General features: G+C 44.5%; 1 protein-coding gene across 1 annotated transcript in view; it reads right to left on the bottom strand.

Moving 5' to 3' along the window:
• Positions 1–23,314, bottom strand: part of LOC137634771 (V-type proton ATPase subunit S1-like) — a 47,912-nt gene that overhangs the window by 22,756 nt on the left and 1,842 nt on the right. Inside the window, exons 2-4 of the mRNA XM_068367301.1 lie at positions 22,797–22,914; positions 13,372–13,512; positions 9,287–9,407 (exon numbers count right to left, since the gene is read on the bottom strand). Of these exons, the coding sequence (XP_068223402.1) occupies positions 9,287–9,407; positions 13,372–13,512; positions 22,797–22,914 (380 nt within the window). The remainder of the gene's footprint in view (positions 1–9,286; positions 9,408–13,371; positions 13,513–22,796; positions 22,915–23,314) is intronic.

Raw genomic sequence — 23,314 nt, 5'->3', positions numbered from 1 at the left:
ATCACTTATCACTTTGATTTCTGTTTGCACTTATTTCACTGAACTCGAAACTTTAAGTGGTTTGTACCTGAAACACGCAATTCTATCCTTTCTCAAAAGTTAGTAATTGCGAAAACAGAATTACAATGTAACAGAAAAATCTAATGAAAGATAATTCAGTGGCTGGAAAGAGACTAAACACTAGATCACTCTAGAAACGTTTAGTTTCTTCCCCTAAAGAGACTAGGGAGAAGAGCAAAAACGATAACGACGTTACTCGTACGCCTGGCAGGCTTGAATGAAACGTTTATCCTCTTTCTCCCTCCGTCTCTATCTCTCTCTCTCTCTCTCTCTTGACTTAGAACCTGAGAGAAGAGCCCAATCATATATATCGTTAAAACATATTAATGTTAAAGGAAAAAACTGAAAAGTTCCTTTATTAGGATCAAAACCATTAAGTTAAGAAAGAATGAACAAAACGCTAGACACGGTTACTCTTACTGCAACGTGAAACCGTGAACATTCTTTCTCTATCGTAACGATAGAATGCAAGTTGAACGTTCTGAACGTCAATAACTGCAGAGACAAAACAAAACGTTAGTTCAACTTTGAAAACAGTACGAGACTATCAAAGAAATTCTTTCAAACTCTGTGGCGGAAATAGCATAATATGTTAACAGGTAAAACCGAAATGACGGGCTCAATGTTAATTAACTTCGGTACCAAGAAAAGACCGCCTACTATTAGGAAGGTCGAATATAAACAAATATAAAAATTAATTTTAATAAGTTTATAATAAAAGGAAGTTAATCGAAGAGGCCTATAAGAGGCGGAGAGATATAAAATAAATTAAGAAAGAGAGTCTATACTCTCTTAGACACCAACACTTCCGTCTAAGGGAAGGGTCGGCCATTGAAAGGTGAACGAGAGTTCATACTCTCTAAGTCACCATAATTAATCAAATTAATTCCAAAAGCTAACTAAGCTAATATAGAAGTTTCCAGTAAAGCGACAGCCGAAATCAAAGAGAAATACTTCACCAAAGTCGTGAAAATACTCCAAGAACATAAGCGTATCCCAGAACGTCTTGCCGGAAGCACGACAGAGGAATAATTGAGGAGGTGTCAACAAGAAGTACTTGAGTACCTGGCCACAGGTGGCGCTGGTAAATACACCCCCTTCTAGTATTGTGATAGCTGGCGTATCCCTCCATAGAATTCTGTCGGGCAACGGAGTTGACAGCTACATGATTATCGGGTAAGTTTAATATTGAAAACTAATTATTTTCTAGTGACACATCATGAAAAAGTTATACAAAAGCTGTAGGAGAATCTTGCATTTATCTCTCGACTGCCCAGTCTATTTCAATTACCATCTATAATTAAAAGGGATTAAGGAATTAAAATACAAAAGATTGCTCAAAGAAATTATCTTTATAAAACAAAACTGGTTTTCAGTTGAAAGATACTAATCAAATATATGACTACATTCCTGGTCTTACAATACCCCAAGATTCAACATTCTCATATCCAACAGATAAGAAGGATAACAGTTTCATGGCACATGGGCTACCTGGATGCACGGGTACCCCATCAATCACATCTCTCACATTTTGAGATCAGTGTCAATGACTTTTGATGTCGGGATGCCAGAAAACCCCAAATCATTCATTCATTCATTCACATTTTGAGCAGTCTGGGAGTAGAGTAGAGTACAGTACTTATGATTAAAGGGTTTGTAAGAAAAAAAACCTTCTTTGTTGAGAAAGTTTATAAATTTTTCTAAACCCTTGGGACAGATTAAAGAGTAAATTATAGTACTTAGGGTTACAATTACACTATAATGAAAATAATTTTTCAAAATTCTAGTGAAAAAAAGTTTACTTACACTTCTGGTACACAAAATCATCAGCTTGACTTCAATAAAATTCTATGCAAATTTTCTATAATGAATCTAATAACAGAACCACTAAGCAAGTGATACAGAATTCAAGAGGCTATAACTCAAGTCAAGAACATAGTGAAACTACCATTAAACCCCATGACTTAATCAGTTGTCATCCATAGTTGCAATCCGATGATAGAAAATGTTAGGAAATACTAAAACCATGTGGCATTCAAGCATTTACACGATGTTCATATCAAAATTCTCATGCTCTCATATTCTTTTTATAAAAATGTTATTTTCATTAGTAAAATAAATTTTTGAATATACTTACCCGTTAATCATGTAGCTGTCAACTCCGTTGCCCGACAGAATTCTACGGAAGGGATACGCCAGCGATCGCTATACAAGAGGGGGGTGTACTCACAAGCGCCACCTGTGGCCAGGTACTGCAGTACTTCTTGTTGACACCACCTCAATTTTTCCTCGGTCCACTGGTTCTATGGGGAGGAAGGGTGGGTCAATTAAATCATGATTATCGGGTAAGTATATTCAAAAATTTATTTTACTAATGAAAATAACATTTTTCAATATTAATCTTACCCGATAATCATGTAGCTGATTCACACCCAGGGAGGTGGGTGAAAACCAGTGTACATGTATATCAAGAAGCTAAGTATCCCGTATTTCATATTATCAGTTATTCAAAATAACAATGAAATTATAAGTACCTGGTAAGGAAGTCGACTTGAGCCATTACTCTGCCTTAAATAAGTTCGTCTTCCTTACTGAGCGCAGCGTTCCTCTTAGGAGGCTGAACAACTCAAAGGTGCTGAAGTATCAAGGGCTGCAACCCATACTAAAGGACCTCATCACAACCTTTAACCTCGGCGCTTCTCAAGAAAGAATTGACCACCCGCCAAATCAACAAGGATGTGGAAGGCTTCTTAGCTGACCGTACAACCCATAAAAAGTATTCAAGAGAAAGGTTAAAAGGTTATGGGATTATGGGAATGTAGTGGCTGAGCCCCCGCCTACTACTGCATTCGTTGCTACGAATGGTCCCAGGGTGTAGCAGTACTCGTAAAGAGACTGGACATCTTTGAGATAGAATGATGCGAACACTGACTTGCTTCTCCAATAGGTTGCATCCATAACACTCTGCAGAGAACGGTTCTGTTTGAAGGCCACTGAAGTAGCCACAGCTCTCACTTCATGTGTCCTTACCTTCAGCAAAGCAAGGTCTTCTTCCTTCAGATGAGAATGTGCTTCCCTAATCAGAAGCCTGAATAGTAAGAAACTGAGTTCTTAGACCTTGGAAAAGAAGGCTTCTTGATAGCACACCATAAGGCTTCTGATTGTCCTCGTAAAGGTTAAGACCTTTTTAGATAGTACCTAAGAGCTCTAACTGGGCAAAGTACTCTCTCCAGTTCATTCCCCACCAAGTTGGACAGGCTTGGGATCTCGAACGACTTAGGCCAAGGACGTGAAGGAAGCTCGTTTAGCAAAAACCGAGCTGCAAGGAACATGTAGCCGTTTCAGATGTGAAAACTATGATCCTGCTGAAGGCGTGGATCTCACTTACTCTTTTAGCTGTTGTCAAGCACACGAGGAAAAGAGTTTTTAATGTGAGGTCCTAAAAAGAGGCTGATTGGAGAGGTTCAAATCTTGATGACATAAGGAACCTTAGGACCACGTCTAGATTCCAGCCTGGAGTGGACAACCGACGTTCCTTTGAGGTCTCAAAAGACCTAGGGAGGTCCTGTAGATCTTTGTTGGTGGAAAGATCCAAGCCTCTGTGGCGGAAAACCGCTGCCAACATACTTCTGTAACCCTTGATCGTAGGAGCTGAAAGGGATCTTACTTTCCTTAGATGTAACAGGAAGTCAGCAATCTGGGTTACAGTGGTACTGGTTGAGGAAACTGCATTGGTCTTGTACCAGCTTCGGAAGACTTCCCCTTGAGACTGATAGACTCTGAGAGTGGATGTTCTCCTTGCTCTGGCAATCGCTCTGGCTGCCTCCTTCGAAAAGCCCCTAGCTCTTGAGAGTCTTTCGAAAGTCTGAAGGCAGTCAGACGAAGAGCGTGGAGGTTTGGGTGTACCTTCTTTACGTGAGGTTGACGTAGAAGGTTCACTCCTAGAGGAAGAGTCCTGGGAATGTCGACCAGCCATTGCAGTACCTCTATGAACCATTCTCTCGCGGGCCAGAGCGGAGCCAACCAACGTCAGCCGTGTCCCTTTGCGAGAGGAGAACTTCTGAAGTACCCTGTAGACAATCTTGAACGGCGGGAATGCATACAGGTCGAGATGGGACCAATCCAGCAGAAAAGCATCCACGTGAACTGCTGCTGGGTCTGGAATCGGAGAACAATACAACAGGAGTCTCTAGGTTATCGAGGTAGCGAACAGATCTATGGTTGGCTGACCCCACAGGGCCCAAAGTCTGCTGCAAACATTCTTGTGAAGGGTCCACTCTGTGGGGATGACCTGACCCTTCCGGCTGAGGCGATCTGCCATGACATTCATACCGCCCTGAATGAACCTCGTTACCAGCATGAGCTTTCGATCTTTTGACCAGATGAGGAGGTCCCTTGCGATCTAGAACAACTTCCACGAAAGAGTCCCTCCCTGCTTGGAGATGTAAGCCAGGGCTGTGGTGTTGTCAGAGTCCACCTCCACCACCTTGTTAAGCTGGAGGGACTTGAAGTTTATCAAGGCCAGAAGAACCGCCAACAACTCCTTGCAATTGATGTGAAGTGTCCTTTGCTCCTGATTCCATGTTCCCGAGCATTCCTGTCCGTCCAAAGTCGCACCCCAGCCCGTGTCTGATGCGTCCGAGAGGAGACGGCGGTCGGGTTTCTGAACAGCCAAAGGTAGACTTCCTTGAGAAGAAAGCTGTTCTTACACCACGCGAGAGTAGACCACCTCTCTTCGGAAAAAGGAACTGAGACCGTCTCTAGCGTCATGTCCTTTATCCAGTGAGCAGCTAGATGATACTGAAGGGGGCGGAGGTGGAGTCTCCCTAACACGATGAACAGGGCCAGCGATGAGTGTCCCTGTTAGACTCATCCACTACCTGACTGAGCATCGGTTCCTTCTCAGCATGCTCTGGATGCATTCTAGGGCTTGGAAGATCCTTGGGGCCGACGGAAAAGCCCGAAAAGTTTGACTCTGAAGATCCATACCCAGGTAGACATTGGTCTGGGATGGGACGAGCTGGGACTCCTCAAAATTGACCAGGAGGCCCAGTTCCTTGGTCAGATCCATAGTCCATCTGAGAATCTCCAGACAGCGACGACTTGTGGGAGCTCTTAAAAGCCAGTCGTCTGACGGAGCCGGACACAAGATCATGGTACTGCTGCACAGTCTGTGAACTGTCAACCATGGGGAAGCGAGGAAGTACAGTGACAACCCGAAGCTGTCTAGACTGTCTGGGTCGTACAGACAACTCCTTATCGGGTTGCTGAGGTTGCCGCACTGCGTCACAACAAGTCACTTCTGCTGGTTGTTGAACGTCTTCCCAGTGACACACTGACTCCGTAAACAAAAAATCCTCTAACAAGGACTAAGCTTGGACTGCATGTCTTGCAACACAGCTCAAGGTCTATGGGAGCAGGTGTGGTAACAGACGGGGTTAGCGACTGAAGTGGAACCATTACCTTCCCTGGAAGTATGTTATGCTTAAATAAAAGTCCATAGGAGGCTACGCAGCTAAAGGCTCCTCTCCAAATGACAGAGTCCTCAAGGGAATATCAGAAGGAGGGAGAAAAGCACTTTCTCATCTACAGGGACCATATCCGAGAAAAGCTAAGTTCTCTCAGTGAGGGTTTCACTGGTGCAAAAGCAGCAGACTAGAAGGCAACGTTATGAAACTGCTCGACAGTCTAGTGAGTTGGCAACAACCAAAGATGTGTGACTGAGAAGCATGCGGTAAGGTATGCAGAGCATGCTGTATGCAGAGCATGCTGTATGCAGAGCATGCTGTATGTAGAGCATGCTGTATGTAGAGCATGCTGTAAGGTAAGCAGAGCATGTTGCATGGCGTGTAACATTTCTCAGAAATTCCATGACCAGTGCTAGATTGAGTAATATCGCATTACTGTCCATTGAAAGTGCACGTGCCGAGGGAATTGATTTAGACTGTTTTGTTGATGAATTTGATAGCCGGCATGATAATCGTAGAATTAAGCTGCACTAAATATACGTACTATAATCTACTTCACCTCAGGAAAGGGAAACTCGCCCTGTTGGCAACACTGCATTACTTCATGCATGCTTGCATGGGGTATTAATATCAACATAATATTTACATTATATTCATAACTCATGATTCATTTTTGTTTTGAAGATATTTTTGCCATATTTTTGCGATTTTGTTAAAAATATATTGCAAGGAATACATATATATTTTTTTTTTTTTTTTTTTTTTTTTTTTTTTTTTTTAAGTAATACGAATAACCTCCATTATCATAATGTTTGTGTAGGCATACATGTATATGTTTTACAAATGCAAGTTATGAAAGTAATGAGGTGTTATTATTGTCATTTGTTATTTCAAAGTTGAATGGGAAGAGGCTCAAGCTGAGGAGAAAGTGGCAGATGCATGCGTTGAGGTGGCTGACTCATAGCATGAGGTTCCTGCCTCAAGAGTTGCGCTTGCCTCAAGGGTTGAGGTGGCTGCGCAGAGAGAGGCTCTTGACTCACGAGTTGAGGTTCTTGAGGTGTGAGCTGCGAGAGTTGAGGTGGCGGCTGCGCAGAACGCGACTCCTGTCTCACGAGTTGAGGTTCTTGAGGAGCTTGCCTCGAGAGTTGAGGTTGTAGCTGCGAGAGCTGAGGTGGCTGCCTCAAGGATGGTAGAGGTTGTCGTACCTCAAGAGGTTGCTGCCTCGAGGATGGTCTTACTGCAAGAAACTCTTGCCTCAAAGGAAGAGGAGGTTGTAAGGCATAAGACTCCTGTCCCCATTGTTGAGGAGGTTGTAGCGTGGTAAGAGATTCCTGCCTCAAGGAAGGTGGAGGTTGCTGCACAACGCTGGTAACTGGCAACTCCCAACGCGGCAGCTCACGCATGGAGGTAGCTTGAGGAACCTCAACCTCATACGTCTGGCAGATTGTACTGCGCAGAGGAGGAGGAGCGTTCGCAGGAGGAGGTGTATTAACCTCCTCTGCCTGAAACTCCTGCATCAACACCGCAAGCTGAGACTGCATTGACTGCGGCAAAGACCACTAGAGTTTAAGAAAGACAACAACAAACGGAGCTACTGTCCGTTGAGACTGAGGGTCTAAAACAGCTGGTGCGGCAACAGACGGAGCTACTGCCTGTTGCGATACCACCTTGCCTCTCTGGGAGGTGTGCAGTTGTCGTACTGCAGCAAGTCCGAACTGACCCAGGGCTAATGGCTACACCTAGGAGTTGGACTTGTGCGGAAGGGACCGACTTGCACTTAAAAGCTGCAAGATTGGTCCATGGTTTCTGCGAGAAACCTCTACCGCAGACGAGGAAAGAAAGGGCTCTCTCGTCTTTGTGTGGGTGGGGTGATCACGTCGGCAACGTGTGTAGATACACCCGAAACCACGGAGGGAAAACGTCTGTTCGTCGATCAAGGCCTGCTGAACCCATAAGTCCTTCGACATTACTTCTCCCCTGGGCTTGGGAGCTTGTAAGAGGTCCCAGACTAGGCGAACAACTGGCACGAACAGACGAACCCTCGAACGCAACACTGTAACACTTTGCGCTTATCACTTATCACTTTTGATTTTCTGTTTGCACTTATTTCACTGAACTCGAAACTTTAAGTGGTTTGTACCTGAAACACGCAATTCTATCCTTCCTTAAAAGTTAATAATTGCGAAAACAGAATTACAATGTAACAGAAAAATCTAATGAAAGATAAATAATTCAGTGGCTGGAAAGAGACTAAACACTAGATCAAATAAACTACGTTTAAAATCTCTCACCGCATAAAGCTTGAGAACAAGAATAAAACTCTAGAAACGTTTACCTTCTTCCCCTAAAGAGACTAGGGAGAAGAGCAAAAACGATAACAACGTTACTCGCTTGAACGAAACGTTTATCCTCCTCTCTCTCCCTCCGTCTCTATCTCTCTCTCTCTCTCTCTCTCTTGACTTAGAACCTGAGAGAAGAGCCCAATCATATATATCGTTAAAACATCATATTGTTAAAGGAAAAAAACTGAAAGATTTCCCAAATAAAAAGTTCCTTTATTAGAATTAAAACCATTAAGCTAAGAAAGAATGAACAAAACGCTAGAAACGGTTTACTCTTACTGCAACGTGACACCGTGAAAATTCTCTCTCTATCGTAACGATAGAGCGCAAGTTGAACGTTCTGAACGTCAACAACTGCAGAGACAAAACAAAACGTTAGTTCAACTTTGAAAACAGTACGAGACTATCAAAGAAATTCTTTCAAAAACATTAAAATAGCATAATATGTTAACAGGTAAAACCGAAATGACGGGCTCAATGTTAATTAACTTCGGTACAAGAAAAGACCGCCTACTATTAGGAAAGGTCGAATATAAACAAATATAAAAACTAATTTTAATAAGTTTATAAAAAAGGAAGTTAATCGAAGAGGCCTAAAAAAGGCGGAGAGATATAAAATAAATCTATAACTTTGGTTAAGCAAAATTAAGAAAGAGAGTCTATACTCTCTTAGACACCAACACTTCCGTCTAAGGGAAGGGTCGGCCATTTAAAAGTGAAAGAGAGTTCATACTCTCTTCGTCACCATAATTAATCAAATTAATTCCAAAAGCTAGCTAAGCTAATAATAAAACTTCCTGAATAGCGAAAGCTAAAATCTAGAGCAAATACATCACCAAATCGTGAGCAAAAACTCCAGAATCAACAGCGTATCCATGTAGGTCTAGCCGGAGGCACGACAGAGGAAAAATTGAGGTGGTGTCAACAAGAAGTACTGCAGTACCTGGCCACAGGTGGCGCTTGTGAGTACACCCCCCTCTTGTATAGCGATCGCTGGCGTATCCCTTCCGTAGAATTCTGTCGGGCAACGGAGTTGACAGCTACATGATTATCGGGTAAGATTAATATTGAAAAACAATTCACACAAGTCTGCATACAAACAAAACACAATTAGTCAAAACAGAAAACTCTTATCACATCTTCAACTTCATTTGTATATTTATATTCTCTAAACCATTCACTTGCATCAAATTATACTCAATATGTGGAAAGTGTTATGTTTCTAGTAATCCACTGTGCTTTAAAGACCAAAATCCTATATATTTAGTTGGTAAAATGGATGATGTTGACTTAGTATACTTAGGCCCTAATGTCAAGGAAAATAAAAAATCCAACAAGACCATGGGTGACATGAAGCGTACTGTAACAAAGGAAAATCTCTACTGCTTTACAAGATATATATCAAACATACTGTACCTGCTTTCTGCAAAGCACGACGCCTGCTAGGATTCGTTTCTGTTGAGGGAAGTTCAACCACAACCAAATTCTTATCTTCTTGTTTCATACTCAATCCTGCATCATGGTCCAGTTTAAGCACCTTTAAATCATAAGAAAATGTACTGTTATAACTCACTTTAAAAGTAATTTGTAATTATCTAGCTATACAAACTCAAGTCCTTTAAAATATGGATACATCTTCAGTACCGCTGCAAAGACCAACATTTGTTAACGAGGTCGCTGGTCAATGAAAGGTGGAGCGAGGGGGATGCCCCACCCAACCGCCTGTCACTGAATACTCACTTTTGTCCTTAAGCCTAAAACCGAGTTGTTGTTGAGGAACGAAATTTAGTTTAAAGGACTCGGCTTTGTATAGCAAGATAAAATACAAATTTCCCTTAAAAAATTTTATTTATTCCTATGCATATACATACCCTTCATCCTTTAGTGGGAGGATGGTTCTGTCACTCACTGTCCAAAGGAAAATGCAACCCTTTTGGCAGATGTGTTTTAGTAAGGAAAAATTCAATCTTCCTCATTCCTGTTTTCATGAAACTAAATAAACAATAGTAGCTTAGCTTTTCGGTCCTGTGGAGAGAAAAAGTTTAGATCAAACGGACACTTTTCCTTTGTTTTTATTAAGACTGCTAATTTCTTAGCTCCTAAGTTGTGTGTTATTTTTCGCTAGTTAGCAAGGTTCTTTTGGCACTTGGAAAATTGGTATAATGTTACTCATAAGTAAATGTGTTTGCAGAAGCTCTGGCCCTGCTGGTTACTGCCCAATTTCCATAACTGCAATACCATCTAAAGTCCTTTAACTTCTTTTGGCAAATTGCCTAAATAGGTATGCTGAAGGTAACAATCTTTTCCCTAGTTTACAGTTTGGCTTTTTTGTGGTCATGAAAAGGGTATGATTGGGATTTTAGTGGTGCCTTTGACTGTCTTAACCATGAAGCCCTACTTCTCAATCATAAACAGATGGGAGTAACTAGATCTTTTCTTAGCTTCAAATTTTTAAGTAACAGATGGGCACCACAGTGACTATAGGAACAAATGTCTGGTGTCCCTCAGGGAAGTGTTCCCGTTCCATTCTTTTTCATGGTACATATACATGATGTGGTTTGGCCTAGACAACAAGCTTGTTGCATATGCAAATGATGCTAGTCTCTTTGAATCAGTTACATCTCCTGAATGTAGATCTATGGTTGCTGAATACCTTGATAGAGATTTAGCTAAAATTAGTGAATGGTACAAATTATGGGGCATGAAGTTGAACGCTAACAAAATTCAAAGTATGATTGTGAGTAAGTCAAGGACAGTGCCTCCTCAACATCCAGATCTTTGCATCGACAATATCTCTTTAACTATATACAATTCGTTTAAAATTCTGGATGTGATCATTAAATGCAAATTTACTTTTGAGAAGCACATTTGGCCTGTTTCTTCTTTAATTTCACAAATAAATGGCTTATAGAGAAAGTCTTTTTAAGATTTTAGGTGATCAGTCTCTCCTTAGGAAATGTTTTAATTCTTTCATTATACAGTACCTTGTTTCGAATATTATTATCCTATCTGTCTGGTCTTCAGCTGATGATTCTCAGCTTAATTTGTTGGACAGAAACTTGCAATTTAACAAATACTTTATTACTGATCTGGATATTAATCTCTGGCACTATCGTCCAGTTAATTCTTCATGCACGTTGCGTAAGATAAGATTTTTTATAATTCAGAACATCCATTGCATTCAAATCTTCCAAGACTGTACTATCATGTACATATTACTAGGAATGCATTGATTTCTAATAGTCATGCCTTCTGCATGTATTACTTAAACACTGAATTCTAACGATCATAACTTTTCCATCACTAGGCACAATACTCTAGAAGTTTGATTGCATCTGTGACCATATAACCTTCCTAATCTTGCGGTTGAATCGGTGGAACTTTGTAAGTTCAAACATTTTATAAAATATTTTCTGTCGAACGGCTTGACATGTCTCTTTTTATAGTTTACATATGACTGATCTATTTTAATCTTACTGATCATAAAATAATTTAAATTTTTATACATTACTTATCCTGTATATAATTTATTTGCTATTCCCTCATTTCCTTTCCCCACTGGGTTACTTTCCCTAACAAAGCCTTTGGGCTTGTAGCATTCTGCTTTTCGGGTTGTAGCTTGGCTAGTAGTAGTAATAGTAATGATAATAAGAGGAATAAAATTCACTTTACCACATGCTTCCATTTTGGTATGCTTCTGCTTACAAGCAAGAGTGCTCACAAAAAAAATACTCATCCAAGAAACAGTCAAGAGAAGAAAAGACCCATAGGCAAAATTGTTTATTCTGAGATAGGATGGAGTGTTGGCCGATGTGGTAACATCCCAGCCTGGTGAAAGCCAGATTAGGGTTTGAGTCCCGCTCAAACTCGTTAGTTTCTTTGGTTGCTGTAACCTCACCTTCCTTGGGAGCTATGGATGGGGGATTTGGGAGAGTCTATATGTTTATCTGCTGAGACATCAGCAGCCATTGCCTGGCCCTCCTTGGTCCTAGCTTGGGTGGAGAGGGGGCTTAGGAGAGCCTACAGGTCTATCTGCTGAGTATCTGCACTGTATTTGTTCTGTGGCTACTTTCCTCTTAGTAAGGGTAGAAGAGACTCTTTAGCTATGGTAAGCAGCTCTTCTAGGAGAAGGACACTCCAAAATCAAACCATTGTTCTCTAGTCTTGGGTAGTGCCATAGCCTCTGTACCATGGTCTTCCACTGTCTTGGGTTAGAGTTCTCTTGCTTGAGGGTACAATCAGGCACACTATTCTATTTAATTTCTCTTCCTCTTGTTTCGTTAAAGTTTTCATAGTTTATATAGGAAATATTTATTTTAATGTTACTCTTCTTAAAATATTTTATTTTTCCTTCTTTCCTTTCCTTACTGGGCTATTTTCCCTGTTGGGGCCCCTGGGCTTATAGCATTTTGCTTTTCCAGCTAGGGTTGTAGCTTAGCAAATAATAATAATAATAATAATAATAATCAGCAACCATTGCCTATCCCTCCTTGGTCGTAGCTTCGGTGGAGAGGGGGGCTGGGGCACTGATCATATGTATATATGGTCAGTCTCTAGGGCATTGTCCTGGTCGATAGGGTAAAGTCTCTGTCCCTTGCCTCTGCCATTCATGAGCGGCCTTTCAAACCTTTAAACAACCTGTCATTAACCAACTACCTTGTTAACAATTCAATAGCTACTCCAGCGCTGCTATAAACATATCACTGTTTTGAAGGACAAATGGTTTGTATATGCATAAGGAAAACTTTAATCTCATATGTTTAAATGAAGTACTGTATTACGAGATAGTTTCCTACATTAACTTGAATAATCTGGTCAGGAATAGATGCAACTTAATTTTACCTTAGGGAGGTAAGCTGAGAGGTATACAGTATTACAGAGCATGGTATATAAAAAGATATAGAAAGATCAACATAGTACAATATTGTGTACTTTTGTAATATCACTTGCATATTTTCTATGATTGCCGTTACCTTGACAATTCCTCATGAATGTTGTCATAACAAATCCAAGATGTTGACCTTTAATCAGAACAAATTCAATTAATTCAACTAGTGAAGGGTTTGTGATTGTTGCATTTCTACATTTTACTTTAATGTACACTTATGTTATTCAAAAAATTCCAAAGATTTTAATAGTCTTACTCTAGCCATGTCTAATTCCGTGCCCTTCCCAACACACACTGTATATAAGATCTGTTGAGTTTTTACAACCTTAACTATCAGCAATGTATTAGCTAAGGATTATATTCCTGCATACTTTACTTAAGATTAAGTATATAAATCTTATTATCCATTTGACTGGCAAATTTAAAAAATATATATAACATATTTTTATACTGTAATGGGGTGAACTTCCTAATGAATATACCAGTAAAAACATTTTTATTTTCATATCTATGAATGAATGAATGAATGATTTGAAGTTCACTGGCATCCCGACATTGAAGGTCATTAATGCCGTTCATATCTATGAAATAAATCTGTAGGGTGATAACTTACATTATAACCATGAGCTGGCAGATCATGAATCAAGTGTGCTGCATCTTCAACACTAGGTAAGAAAAGTGAATGTCCACTCTCCATCCATTCCTTGATGTGGTGAAGTTCTGACGTGTGTCCCGTCAAGTCTTCAACACTCAGCTGAAAATCAAATACAGTACTGTACAGTCTTCAATTGAAAAGTGACTTTGAGCACGAGAAAATCGGTATACGAGACTAGAATTATAAGTTGGTTTACGTGTACTGCATCGCAAATACTCTCAAGGGTTAAACATAGCCGTGCATGATCAGTAAGCAAATATGACAAATTCGAAGATAATTTGTATTTTTCCTAACCATACAAACCTTAGCTATTTACAAAGGGTTATTACTTTTAGCGTAGCTGAAATGGCGAGCCATTAGAATTTAACGAGGGTGTATTACCCCCGCGCTAGTTAGCGGGGGGGTAGGGGAGTGGTAGCTAGCTACCCCTCCTCCCCCTCACACACAGGTGAATACTCACTTTCACTTAGAGGTAGGACTTGTCTTGGGGGACAGGGCTGGCGGGCAAATATGTGTAAATAGCTAAGGTTTGTATGGTTAGGAAAAATACAAATTATCTTCGAATTTGTCATTTGTTCCGTAACCGAAATACAAACCACGCTATTTACAAAGGGTGACTTATCCCTTAGGAAGGGTGGAAAGTCCCCAGCCATACTGGCTTTGGCTTTACCCGGGGACTCAGAATCCGAGTGAGTCGCACTCGAGAAAAGGAGTCCCTGCACCTCACAAGTTCCTTGCACCGCAAGGAACCATGTGGCCTACGTAAGCTTGTGTGTGAAGGAAGAAGTGTGACCCGTCCTAGGCAGTTGACCTGGAGTTCCAGAAGGAACTCTGGGTTAGGACGTTCCCAATACCACCTCGTCAGGGTATGGGGGACGCGACAGTATTGACTCAATACTCGGAACACAAGGAAGCATGGTTTACCTGCAGAGGTTCGAGGTCAGCTATGCAGAGACCAGGATGCTGCTTCCCCGTAGAGGGGATGATGAAGAAAGAAGTAAGGGCCAGACATACTTCTTTCGTTCATGCAGACTAAAACCTGATAACAATGCCCTCAACCTTCTGCTACCTGTCCAAAAAGGAGCCTGAGGTTAGACCAGCTGTTGTGTAGCCACCACAGAGCGATAGAAAACGTATCGAGACTCCTGTGGGTCACGCCCTGCAGGAAGCGGGCTGCGAAGGTCATCAGACGCTTCCAGACTCCAGCTTGTAGCACCTGCGTCACAGAGTAGTATTACTCGAAGGCAAGGGACGTTGCGATGTATCCAACATCGTGCTGTAGGGCGACGTGACGGGGGAGGGTCTGAAGACAGGTCGAGATGAATGTCCTTGAGTCCGGGCTGAAGAGGTATACTGGTGACTCTCCCCCCATGTCCTCCTTGTGTTCCCAAATCGGCTGCAACTGAGGCCAAACTGCAGCTGTTCCCAGCGCTAACCTCTCGATTCCTGTACTGGCAAGAAAGAGAAGGTCTTGGGACATCAGACACAGAATGGAGACTCAAAATCTTGAATGAATCGGACCGAAGGGTCGGGACCCTCAGATTCTGAGTCTAGCCAACAACTCAGGAGCGAGCCTGAATGTTGCCTTCCCCTCTTCCTTAGAAAGGGGGGGAGTAGTAAGAGACCAAGAAGATTGCTTACACACTGGCCGTGGCCAGAGTGAGCAGAAGACCCAAGGCGGAATACAATCCGAGGCCTGTCGTAAAAGGGTCTTGAGAAGATCTCTTAAAGGACTAAAAGTCCGAGCCATGCTCCAAGTTGGAGGTCTTCCTCCGACTAGGGCAGGGACGATCGTAGCTTCGCATGAGCGAGGATAGATCCAGCGGGCAGGAAAAAGTTATTCCTTTAAGCCTGAAGGTCAGGGAAAGGCTGAGCGACAGGCTTCATTGCCAAGAGCGGAAAGGAGTTTCCTCCCGCCGAAAGGCAATAAGACCATTATTGCTGGAGAAGAGGCCTCACGGGAAGAGGTATATCTCCCACGGCACCAACCACCTTAGACTCTTCACTTTGCCTGGGAGACCCCTGTGGATGACTATCGCAGATGACGCGACCTCCGTACCGCGACTGTAGCGGGTTGTCTCTTCTAGAGGAGGAAGCGTAGTGTCTCCAGGCATGAAGCCGAAGCGACGCCCCGGTTCGGGAGAGATGTCGCAGTGTGGTTGCTTGAGTAGTCTGCGCCGTGGGAGAAGCTCTCCCGGGAGTTCCGTCAGGGGAAGCAGAGGGTCCAGAAACCGTTCTGCGCATAGTCCCAGTGGAGCTCTCCCATTGAAAGGTTGACAGACAACCTGGTTTTGTTGAGACCCATTGTCCGCAGACAAAAAGGAGGGAAGACGCAGGCGTCGAAGTTGTCCCACCATCACCGGAATGCATCTTGCCAGAGTCTCGGGGTCTGAGACTGGGGGGAAAACTAGCGGAAGCTTGAGGTTCCAAGCTGTCGCGATCAGGTCCCCCAGACCAGCACTTGCTGGTTACCCAAGGTCAAAGACCCTTAGGTACACTCTCTCTATGAGGCTCTGCTCGGATAGTCTGAGAGAAACATTCCCCTGCCTGGAATGAGAGAGCCGATGGTGGAATTGAGAGAATCTCAATCATCCCGGTATCTCTACTGCAAGATGTGAAGGTGTGAAAATGCGTCCCCTGCTGGTTAGCATGAAGTCGACACGCAACGGGGCGACTTGGCAGGAGCGGTAGGATCTGAAGAGGGGCCAGACTAAGGCCCTTAAGCCTGCCTGAATGATGGAGAGGTATCCTTCAGGTCTTGACCATAGGCCTGGACCGGAACATGCCCCCCCCCCCCCTTTCCTTTGACGAGTCCGAGAACCGCATCAAGAATGTGGGGAAAGGACGAGAATATCCACTACCATCAAGAGGCTCCATAGGTCAACACCCATTGCAGGTTTAATAGTTCCGCTGGTCCCATAGGGCCAGGGAGTCCGGTTGAACATTGCCTGAAGCCACCGGAACTTGGATCGCCCCACATGGAACTTATCCTGAGGCGACCGTTCGGACTATAAACGGGTCAATGAGGAAAGAAGAACTAGGAAACGTTCCAAGGTAGGGCTGAAAACTCTGCTTGACTGAGAACAGGTACTGCGACTCTCCTCAGTCTTGCCACAGTCAACCGAAAGGAAGGCTCGGAGGATGTGGTAACAGAATCTGGCGTCCCCAGGTGGTCACCCATCCAAGTACCGACGTTGCTTAACCTCGCTGGACGGACGAGAAGCGGGGTTTCCAACGTGGTAAGGCGGTTGACTCAATATCATGGCCAGATACTCCAGATGTTGAGTCAGAGGAAGAGAAGGCTCCAAGCAAAATACCATGAGCCTACACTCATGGTCAGCATTCGGAAGCTTTTCCCGGCGCTGAAGAAGGTCGAAACCCGAGCCTACCGGAGTTGACCAGCCCTCCAAACAGCAGAGGAGGCGGAAGTCTGCACCTGAGCGGCCAAGAGGAAGGCAGGGAGAGTTCTCTGGGGAAACAAACCTGCTATGCCACGGCGGGATAGCCACACTGCATCATAAGCAGGAATACTTGCAGTCTAGGCTGAATTCGACGAGCACCCTGGAAGATGGATGGAATGGAAACTGAAAGTACCCGTCCTTCCGATCCAGGGTTAAAGGGGTCCTGTCGCCTCGTTACCAGTCTGATCGATTCTGCTGGTCTACGCTGGCCGAAGTTTGTTCGACAAACTTGATCAGGGCTGAGAGGTCGACTATGGACATCCCCTCTCAGATCCTTCCTTACAAGAAAGGATCGACTGAGGGGGCCGGGGGTGAAGCCGTCGATGATCCTAAGGAAGACCTTCGCCTAAGGTATGGATCATTCTGCCCAACCGGGCAACTCTGCTGATGCTATGGCATAGAGGTTCAGAGACACTGAATTCGCTGACAGAGACGGCAGGCGCGATATCCTTGGCTACTCACAGAGATTGTGCGGGAATGGGCATCGGGAAGCTGTCATTCGGATGAGTAACCTTAAGCATCCTCCCAGCGAAAAAACCTGCAATCCTAGAGTTCGTGAACTCCTTTTAGGACTATGCCCCCCCCGGGGGAGTCTCCCGTGCCATCTGTTCCTGACAGGAGGAAACTGCAATTGGACACCTTGTCCCAGTTGTCGTAGCCGATAACTTAGGCCGACGTGGTTGAAAGAAAAGGGAGCTGGAGCCCTGCAGAGTCTGGAAGAAAGCGCCTTGGAGGAGTGAAACCGGAAGTCGATTTACTCCGCACAGCAGATGTTTAAGTCTCTGTCCTTGGGCAAAGACAAAAACTCTTCTCAAGGATGGAAGGGTGTCTGAGGTCGTTGACCTCCACAGATGAGACACCCGAAGGAAGCCTTCAGTCAGTGCGTCCAGATGGTACAACATCGAGCTTGTCCGCAAGTAGATACTTAACGACGAAAGGCCAAGGTGCCTGAGCTCGAGAGGAGGAAAGTACCCTTGATCTTCCTGTAGCTTCCTTGAACCAAACCTCGGGCCGTAACCGAGGAGGGAAAGAACCTGGTAAGCTCCCAGAGGAAGAGGTAAGCAGTCACCCCTTGTCCGATGGAGAAATCTTCAACGGAAAGCCCCCCCGCCAAAAATCCTTCCAGGGCGGGAGAAGGAGAGAGTACTCGTGCAGGAGAGGGGACCCTCGGGACCGACCTCTTGGGAACCAACTTCGCTCTGGGGGAAGTCACCACGAAGTCCACTCCTCTCTTTCTCTTCAGCGTAGGAGAGACAGCCGCTGGTTTGTTACCCTGGCCGATGAGTGCTGGTTTCATAACCCTCATTAACGCCCGTGCCAGCGGATCAAACCATGTCTGCTGCTCCAAGGACACAGAGTCCGAAATCCTCGCTAAGGTGAAAGGGATCGGGCGATCCTTTGGAGAGGACACGACGGTTCCTGCCTGAAAAGAAGGTGGGAAGAATGCTGTACTGACCTGTCTTCGTCCTGCACTACCAACCTGTGCTTGGATGGAGGTGATCCCGAGTGCCGCCTAGGAGCACGCGTCCCTGCTGCTACCACCGGCTGTGGAATTCGCCGCGAACTATGGTCGCGCGAGGGCGAACGGTCGCGCAAAGGCGAATGGTCGCGCGGGCGCACAGGCGAGTGGTCGCGCGGGCGCGCAGGCGAGCGGTCGCGCGGGCGAGCGATCGCGCGGGCGCGCAGGCGAGCGATCGCGCGGGCGCGCAGGCGAGCGATCGCGCGGGCGCGCAGGCGAATGGGCGTGACGGCGAGGGATCGTGCTGCCGCGTAGGTGAAGAAGATCGCTGGCGGTAAGCGATGGCGAGCAGCATGTGTAGGTGAATGATCGCGTGATAGGGTGCGATGGTGATCAGCATCCGCAAGAGGGCGAGCGTTCAGGGTTGTGCGATGAGGAGCAGCATGCGTAAGCGGGCAATCGTGCAGGGTTGTGCGATGGCGAGCAGCATGCGCAGGTGAATGATCGCGTGAAAGGGTGCGATGGTGATCAGCATCTGCAGGAGGGCGATCGTTCAGGGTGGTGCGATGAGGAGCAGCATGCGTAAGCGGGCAATCGTTCAGGGTTGTGCGATGGCGAGCAGCATGCGCAGGTGAATGATCGCGTGAAAGGGTGCGATGGTGATCAGCATCCGCAAGAGGGCGATCGTTCAGGGTTGTGCGATGAGGAGCAGCATGCGTAAGCGGGCAATCGTTCAGGGTTGTGCGATGGCGAGCAGCATGCGCAGGTGAATGATCGCGTGAAAGGGTGCGATGGTGATCAGCATCTGCAGGAGGGCGATCGTTCAGGGTGGTGCGATGAGGAGCAGCATGCGTAAGCGGGCAATCGTTCAGGGTTGTGCGATGGCGAGCAGCATGCGCAGGTAAATGATCGCGTGAAAGGGTGCGATGGTGATCAGCATCCGCAGTTGAGGGTCGCGCGATGGCGATCAGCATCCGCAGTTGAGGGTCGCGCGATGGCGATCAGCATCCGCAGTTGAGGGTCGCGCGATGGCGATCAGCATCTGCAGTTGAGGGTCGCGCGATGGCGATCAGCATCCGCTGTTGAGGGTCGCGCGATGGCGATCAGCATCCGCAGTTGAGGGTCGCGCGATGGCGATCAGCATCCGCAGTTGAGGGTCGCGCGATGGCGATCAGCATCCGCAGTTGAGGGTCGCGCGATGGCGATCAGCATCTGCAGTTGAGGGTCGCGCGATGGCGATCAGCATCCGCAGTTGAGCTAGTAGCTGGCGAACCATGTTCCTTCAGAAGTGTTGGAGAACGTTGGCGTGCCAGCTGTAACACACGTGGGCGATCCGGAGATCGCTGGCGAGCTGATGATCGCTGACGAGCTGACGATCGCTGGCGAGCTGATGATCGCTGACGAGCTGATGATCGCTGACGAGCAGAAGGCTACGCGTGGAAGCCTGCGCAAAGAAGAGTCCTTGACCCCGACCTGAACCGAAGTTCTAGATCGCGAGGGCGAACGTGGGCGCACAGGGCACGTAACAGGAACCGCAGGGAAGATCATCTTGAAAGCGCTGACGAACAGGAGAGCGCTGACGAACAGAAGGGCGCGCAGGGAAACCCTGACACGCAAGGGAAGAACCCCCGTGGGGGCAACCCTTTGCCCCGAAGGGATCGTTGTCCGCCGGGAGACTGATGTCCGTCGGAAGACCGCTGTCCGTCGGGAAGACCGTTGTCCGTCGGGAAGACCGTTGCCCGTCGGAAGACGAGATTAGACTGCTGTCCATCTGCACCAAGACGGAAGATCGAGAAAAAGAAGTTGTAGGCTGCAAACGGAGATTCAAAAAGGCGCCTCAAGCACCCTTATAGGGAGATGAGAGGCCCTTACGACGAGGCGGACGGAGGGCCTTACGGCGAGGGAGGCCAACAGCAACAGCAACAGAAGAAACCTCCGAAGAGGAGTCTCTATGAGTGTACTCTCTCGCGAACGAAAGAGAAACACTTCGTGGAAGAGACTGGTCAGCCAGTGACCTAAAAGGGGCAATCCTCCGAAGAGGAGCTCCTGCAGTTGCCCAGCCCCTTGAGCGAAACTGCAGGTGCGACCGCTCAGCACCAAGAGCATAGTCGCACGAAAAAAAAGGCAAGAGAAGAACCCCCCAAAAGAGGAAAAGCTCAAGCCTGGACAGGAAAAAACTTCCCTCGGAAGGAAAGTTATCCGCCCAAGGAGGCAAGCCTCCTGACTGTTCTAAAATGAACTGGAGAGCTGTCCGTCGACACGGGAGTACTACCAGTAGAAGGAGACACGCCCCTGACGACAATACAAGGGGGGAGGCAGCAACAGCCGAATCCCCAGGACTCAACCAGACAGCTCACACCGTTGCTATATTACAGAAACGAACTAGATCGGTAACTGTAAAAAAATAAAACAAATAATATTAGTACACATTCATTCCCCCGGGAAGGCTCCGAAGAGGAATCCCGAGGAAAAGGAACAAGAATTACACAACAGGCACGTGCCCTCACAACCACTTACACTCGCGGAAGGAGAGCTGTAACCAAAACAGAATTATAACAATTATAATTATGTAACTATGTAATTATGTAATTTAAAAATGAATGAACACTAAAGAAAAAACGAAAACCCCGAAAGGAATCGTTCTACAAGCTGAAAAATTAACAACTACAATTAGATTCATAAACTAATTGAGACAAAATGTACGGCGTAGCAACCCCACCCACACGGGAAGGAAGCTACAAGGGCGTAGTAAAACATAGTAAAAGGGTGAACGACCTCAAGAGAGAGAGAGAGAGAAAGACCGAAGTCAAACTCGATCGCAACCCATAAAATTAGGCCGTGGTGGCCTAACTGCCGAGGCCTCCACGTAGATATCGTACACTACACACACACATCTGAAAAGGAAACTTACTTATTTCTATACTCAAATATATATACAAACATGAAAACATGTTTACATATATATTGAGTAAAAGAAAAGTAAGCGATTAAGTAAAGACAAAACAGACAATGGCTGCCAAGCGAGGACCAAGACAGAGACGTCTGTCACAGTCCGAGCCAAAAGTGAAAGTGAGTATTCACCTGTGTGTGAGGGGGAGGAGGGGTAGCTAGCTACCACTCCCCTAACCCCCGCTAACTAGCGCGGGGGTAATACACCCTCGTTAAATTCTAATGGCTCGCCATTTCAGCTACGCTAAAAGTAATAACCCTTTGTAAATAGCGTGGTTTGTATTTCGGTTACGGAACAAATCTGTAGAATAGTTTATAAAAAAAGAATTAACCCTTTTACCCCCAAAGGACGTACTGGTACGTTTCACAAAACTCATCCCTTTACCCCCATGGACGTACCGATACGTCCTTGCAAAAAAATAATATAACATTTTTTTTTTTCATATTTTTGATAATTTTTTTTTAGAAAATTCAGGCATTTTCCAAGAGAATGAGACCAACCTGACCTCTCTATGACAAAAATTAAGGCTGTTAGAGCAATTTAAAAAATATATACTACAAAATGTGCTGGGAAAAAAATAACTCCCTGGGGGTTAAGGGTTGGAAATTTCCAAAGAGCCTGGGGGTAAATGGGTTAACATATGGTCAAAACTAAATAAAAATACTATATTTAGGGAGCAGTGCAGTAATCTAACATAGTATTTCACTTAGTCCTGTAACCATATTTTTAACATATCACTGCAATGCGTAACAGCCTAGTACTTGTAAGATCTTAAAAGGATATCCAAGAGCTTCTGGATGACTATACCATTCTGTATTTCATACTAAAGATATGAACCCATTCAATAACTAAAAATAAATACTCAAAACAGAAACCAGTTGGTAGAACTTTCTTCGTTGAAATCACACAGAATACAGTAATACCAGACTTTACGTCAATTAAACGTACGTAAGTTCCGATTTTACGTCGCTCTCTCAAAGCATTAAATACAAAAATAACATCCACTCTATGGCGTTTAATCCAACCTTAAGTCAGTCTCTAAGTAATACAATAAAAATTAAGTACTGTACTTCAAATGGAAGGTTATTTAAGTACCTAGTATCTTCAAAATGATAGCAGGTTGTAAGTACTTTTTCGTGTTCTGAACACATATTGGGGAAACATTGAGTTATTTCATAGGGTGAAAATCTGACTTGGGTCAAGTGTCTTGGAACCAATCAACAATGTAGGGCAGGGTCTTACTGATTAAAAGGAAATGTATGCAATGAGAGAGAGAGAGAGAGGGGGGGGGGAATACCCCAAAATGTGCCATTTCACTACTCAATTAATCACACTGCTCCAATTGCCATTATGAGAAAAAAAAAGTGGAAAGGTTTATAATTCATATGAACTCATATTCCTAAACATACAGAATAGTAAAAGAATGCAAGTCAAAAGATATATATAGTCTATATGGAATTTTCTTTTTTAAATACAACTGACTTTGATATGCATAATAAAGAATAGCACTTACAGCATCCTGAAGGAAGAGAAGGATATTGTTTGGTTTGAATGAAGCTAGGTACTTGGCATTGAACGTTGCATAATTGATGTGTTGCAAGGCTGACACTGAAGGAACACCGCCTTGATGCCTAGGATACAAAATATAAAAGATTAGATATTAGAAAATTTCCCAAATTCCATTTTAGTAAATACAGCATGTGAAAAGAAATCAAGTAAGACCATTGGCATATCAACTCAATTGCCTTTTCTGAATCAACTTTGAGGAAAATACGTAAGACGGAGGGGAGAAATAATTCAAAATATAGGAACTTCATAAAGAAAAAAAAAAAATTATTGGACAAAAAGGACAGGTATTGTGAAGGAACTTCATTGAATGGTAGTAAAACAAATGGAGGTTAAACATGAAATTCTTTAAAATTTTCACTTTCCATAGCCAGAAGAAAAAATTACATAATGTATGGCTAGGAAATTCTTTGTGGTGTATTTCAATACCCCTCCCTGGCCAAGACTGGATTAAATATGAAAAAT

The sequence above is a fragment of the Palaemon carinicauda genome, chromosome 45 (assembly GCF_036898095.1).
Source record: "Palaemon carinicauda isolate YSFRI2023 chromosome 45, ASM3689809v2, whole genome shotgun sequence".
Lineage (NCBI taxonomy): Eukaryota > Metazoa > Arthropoda > Malacostraca > Decapoda > Palaemonidae > Palaemon > Palaemon carinicauda.
This window is presented reverse-complemented; position numbering and strand designations above follow the sequence as displayed.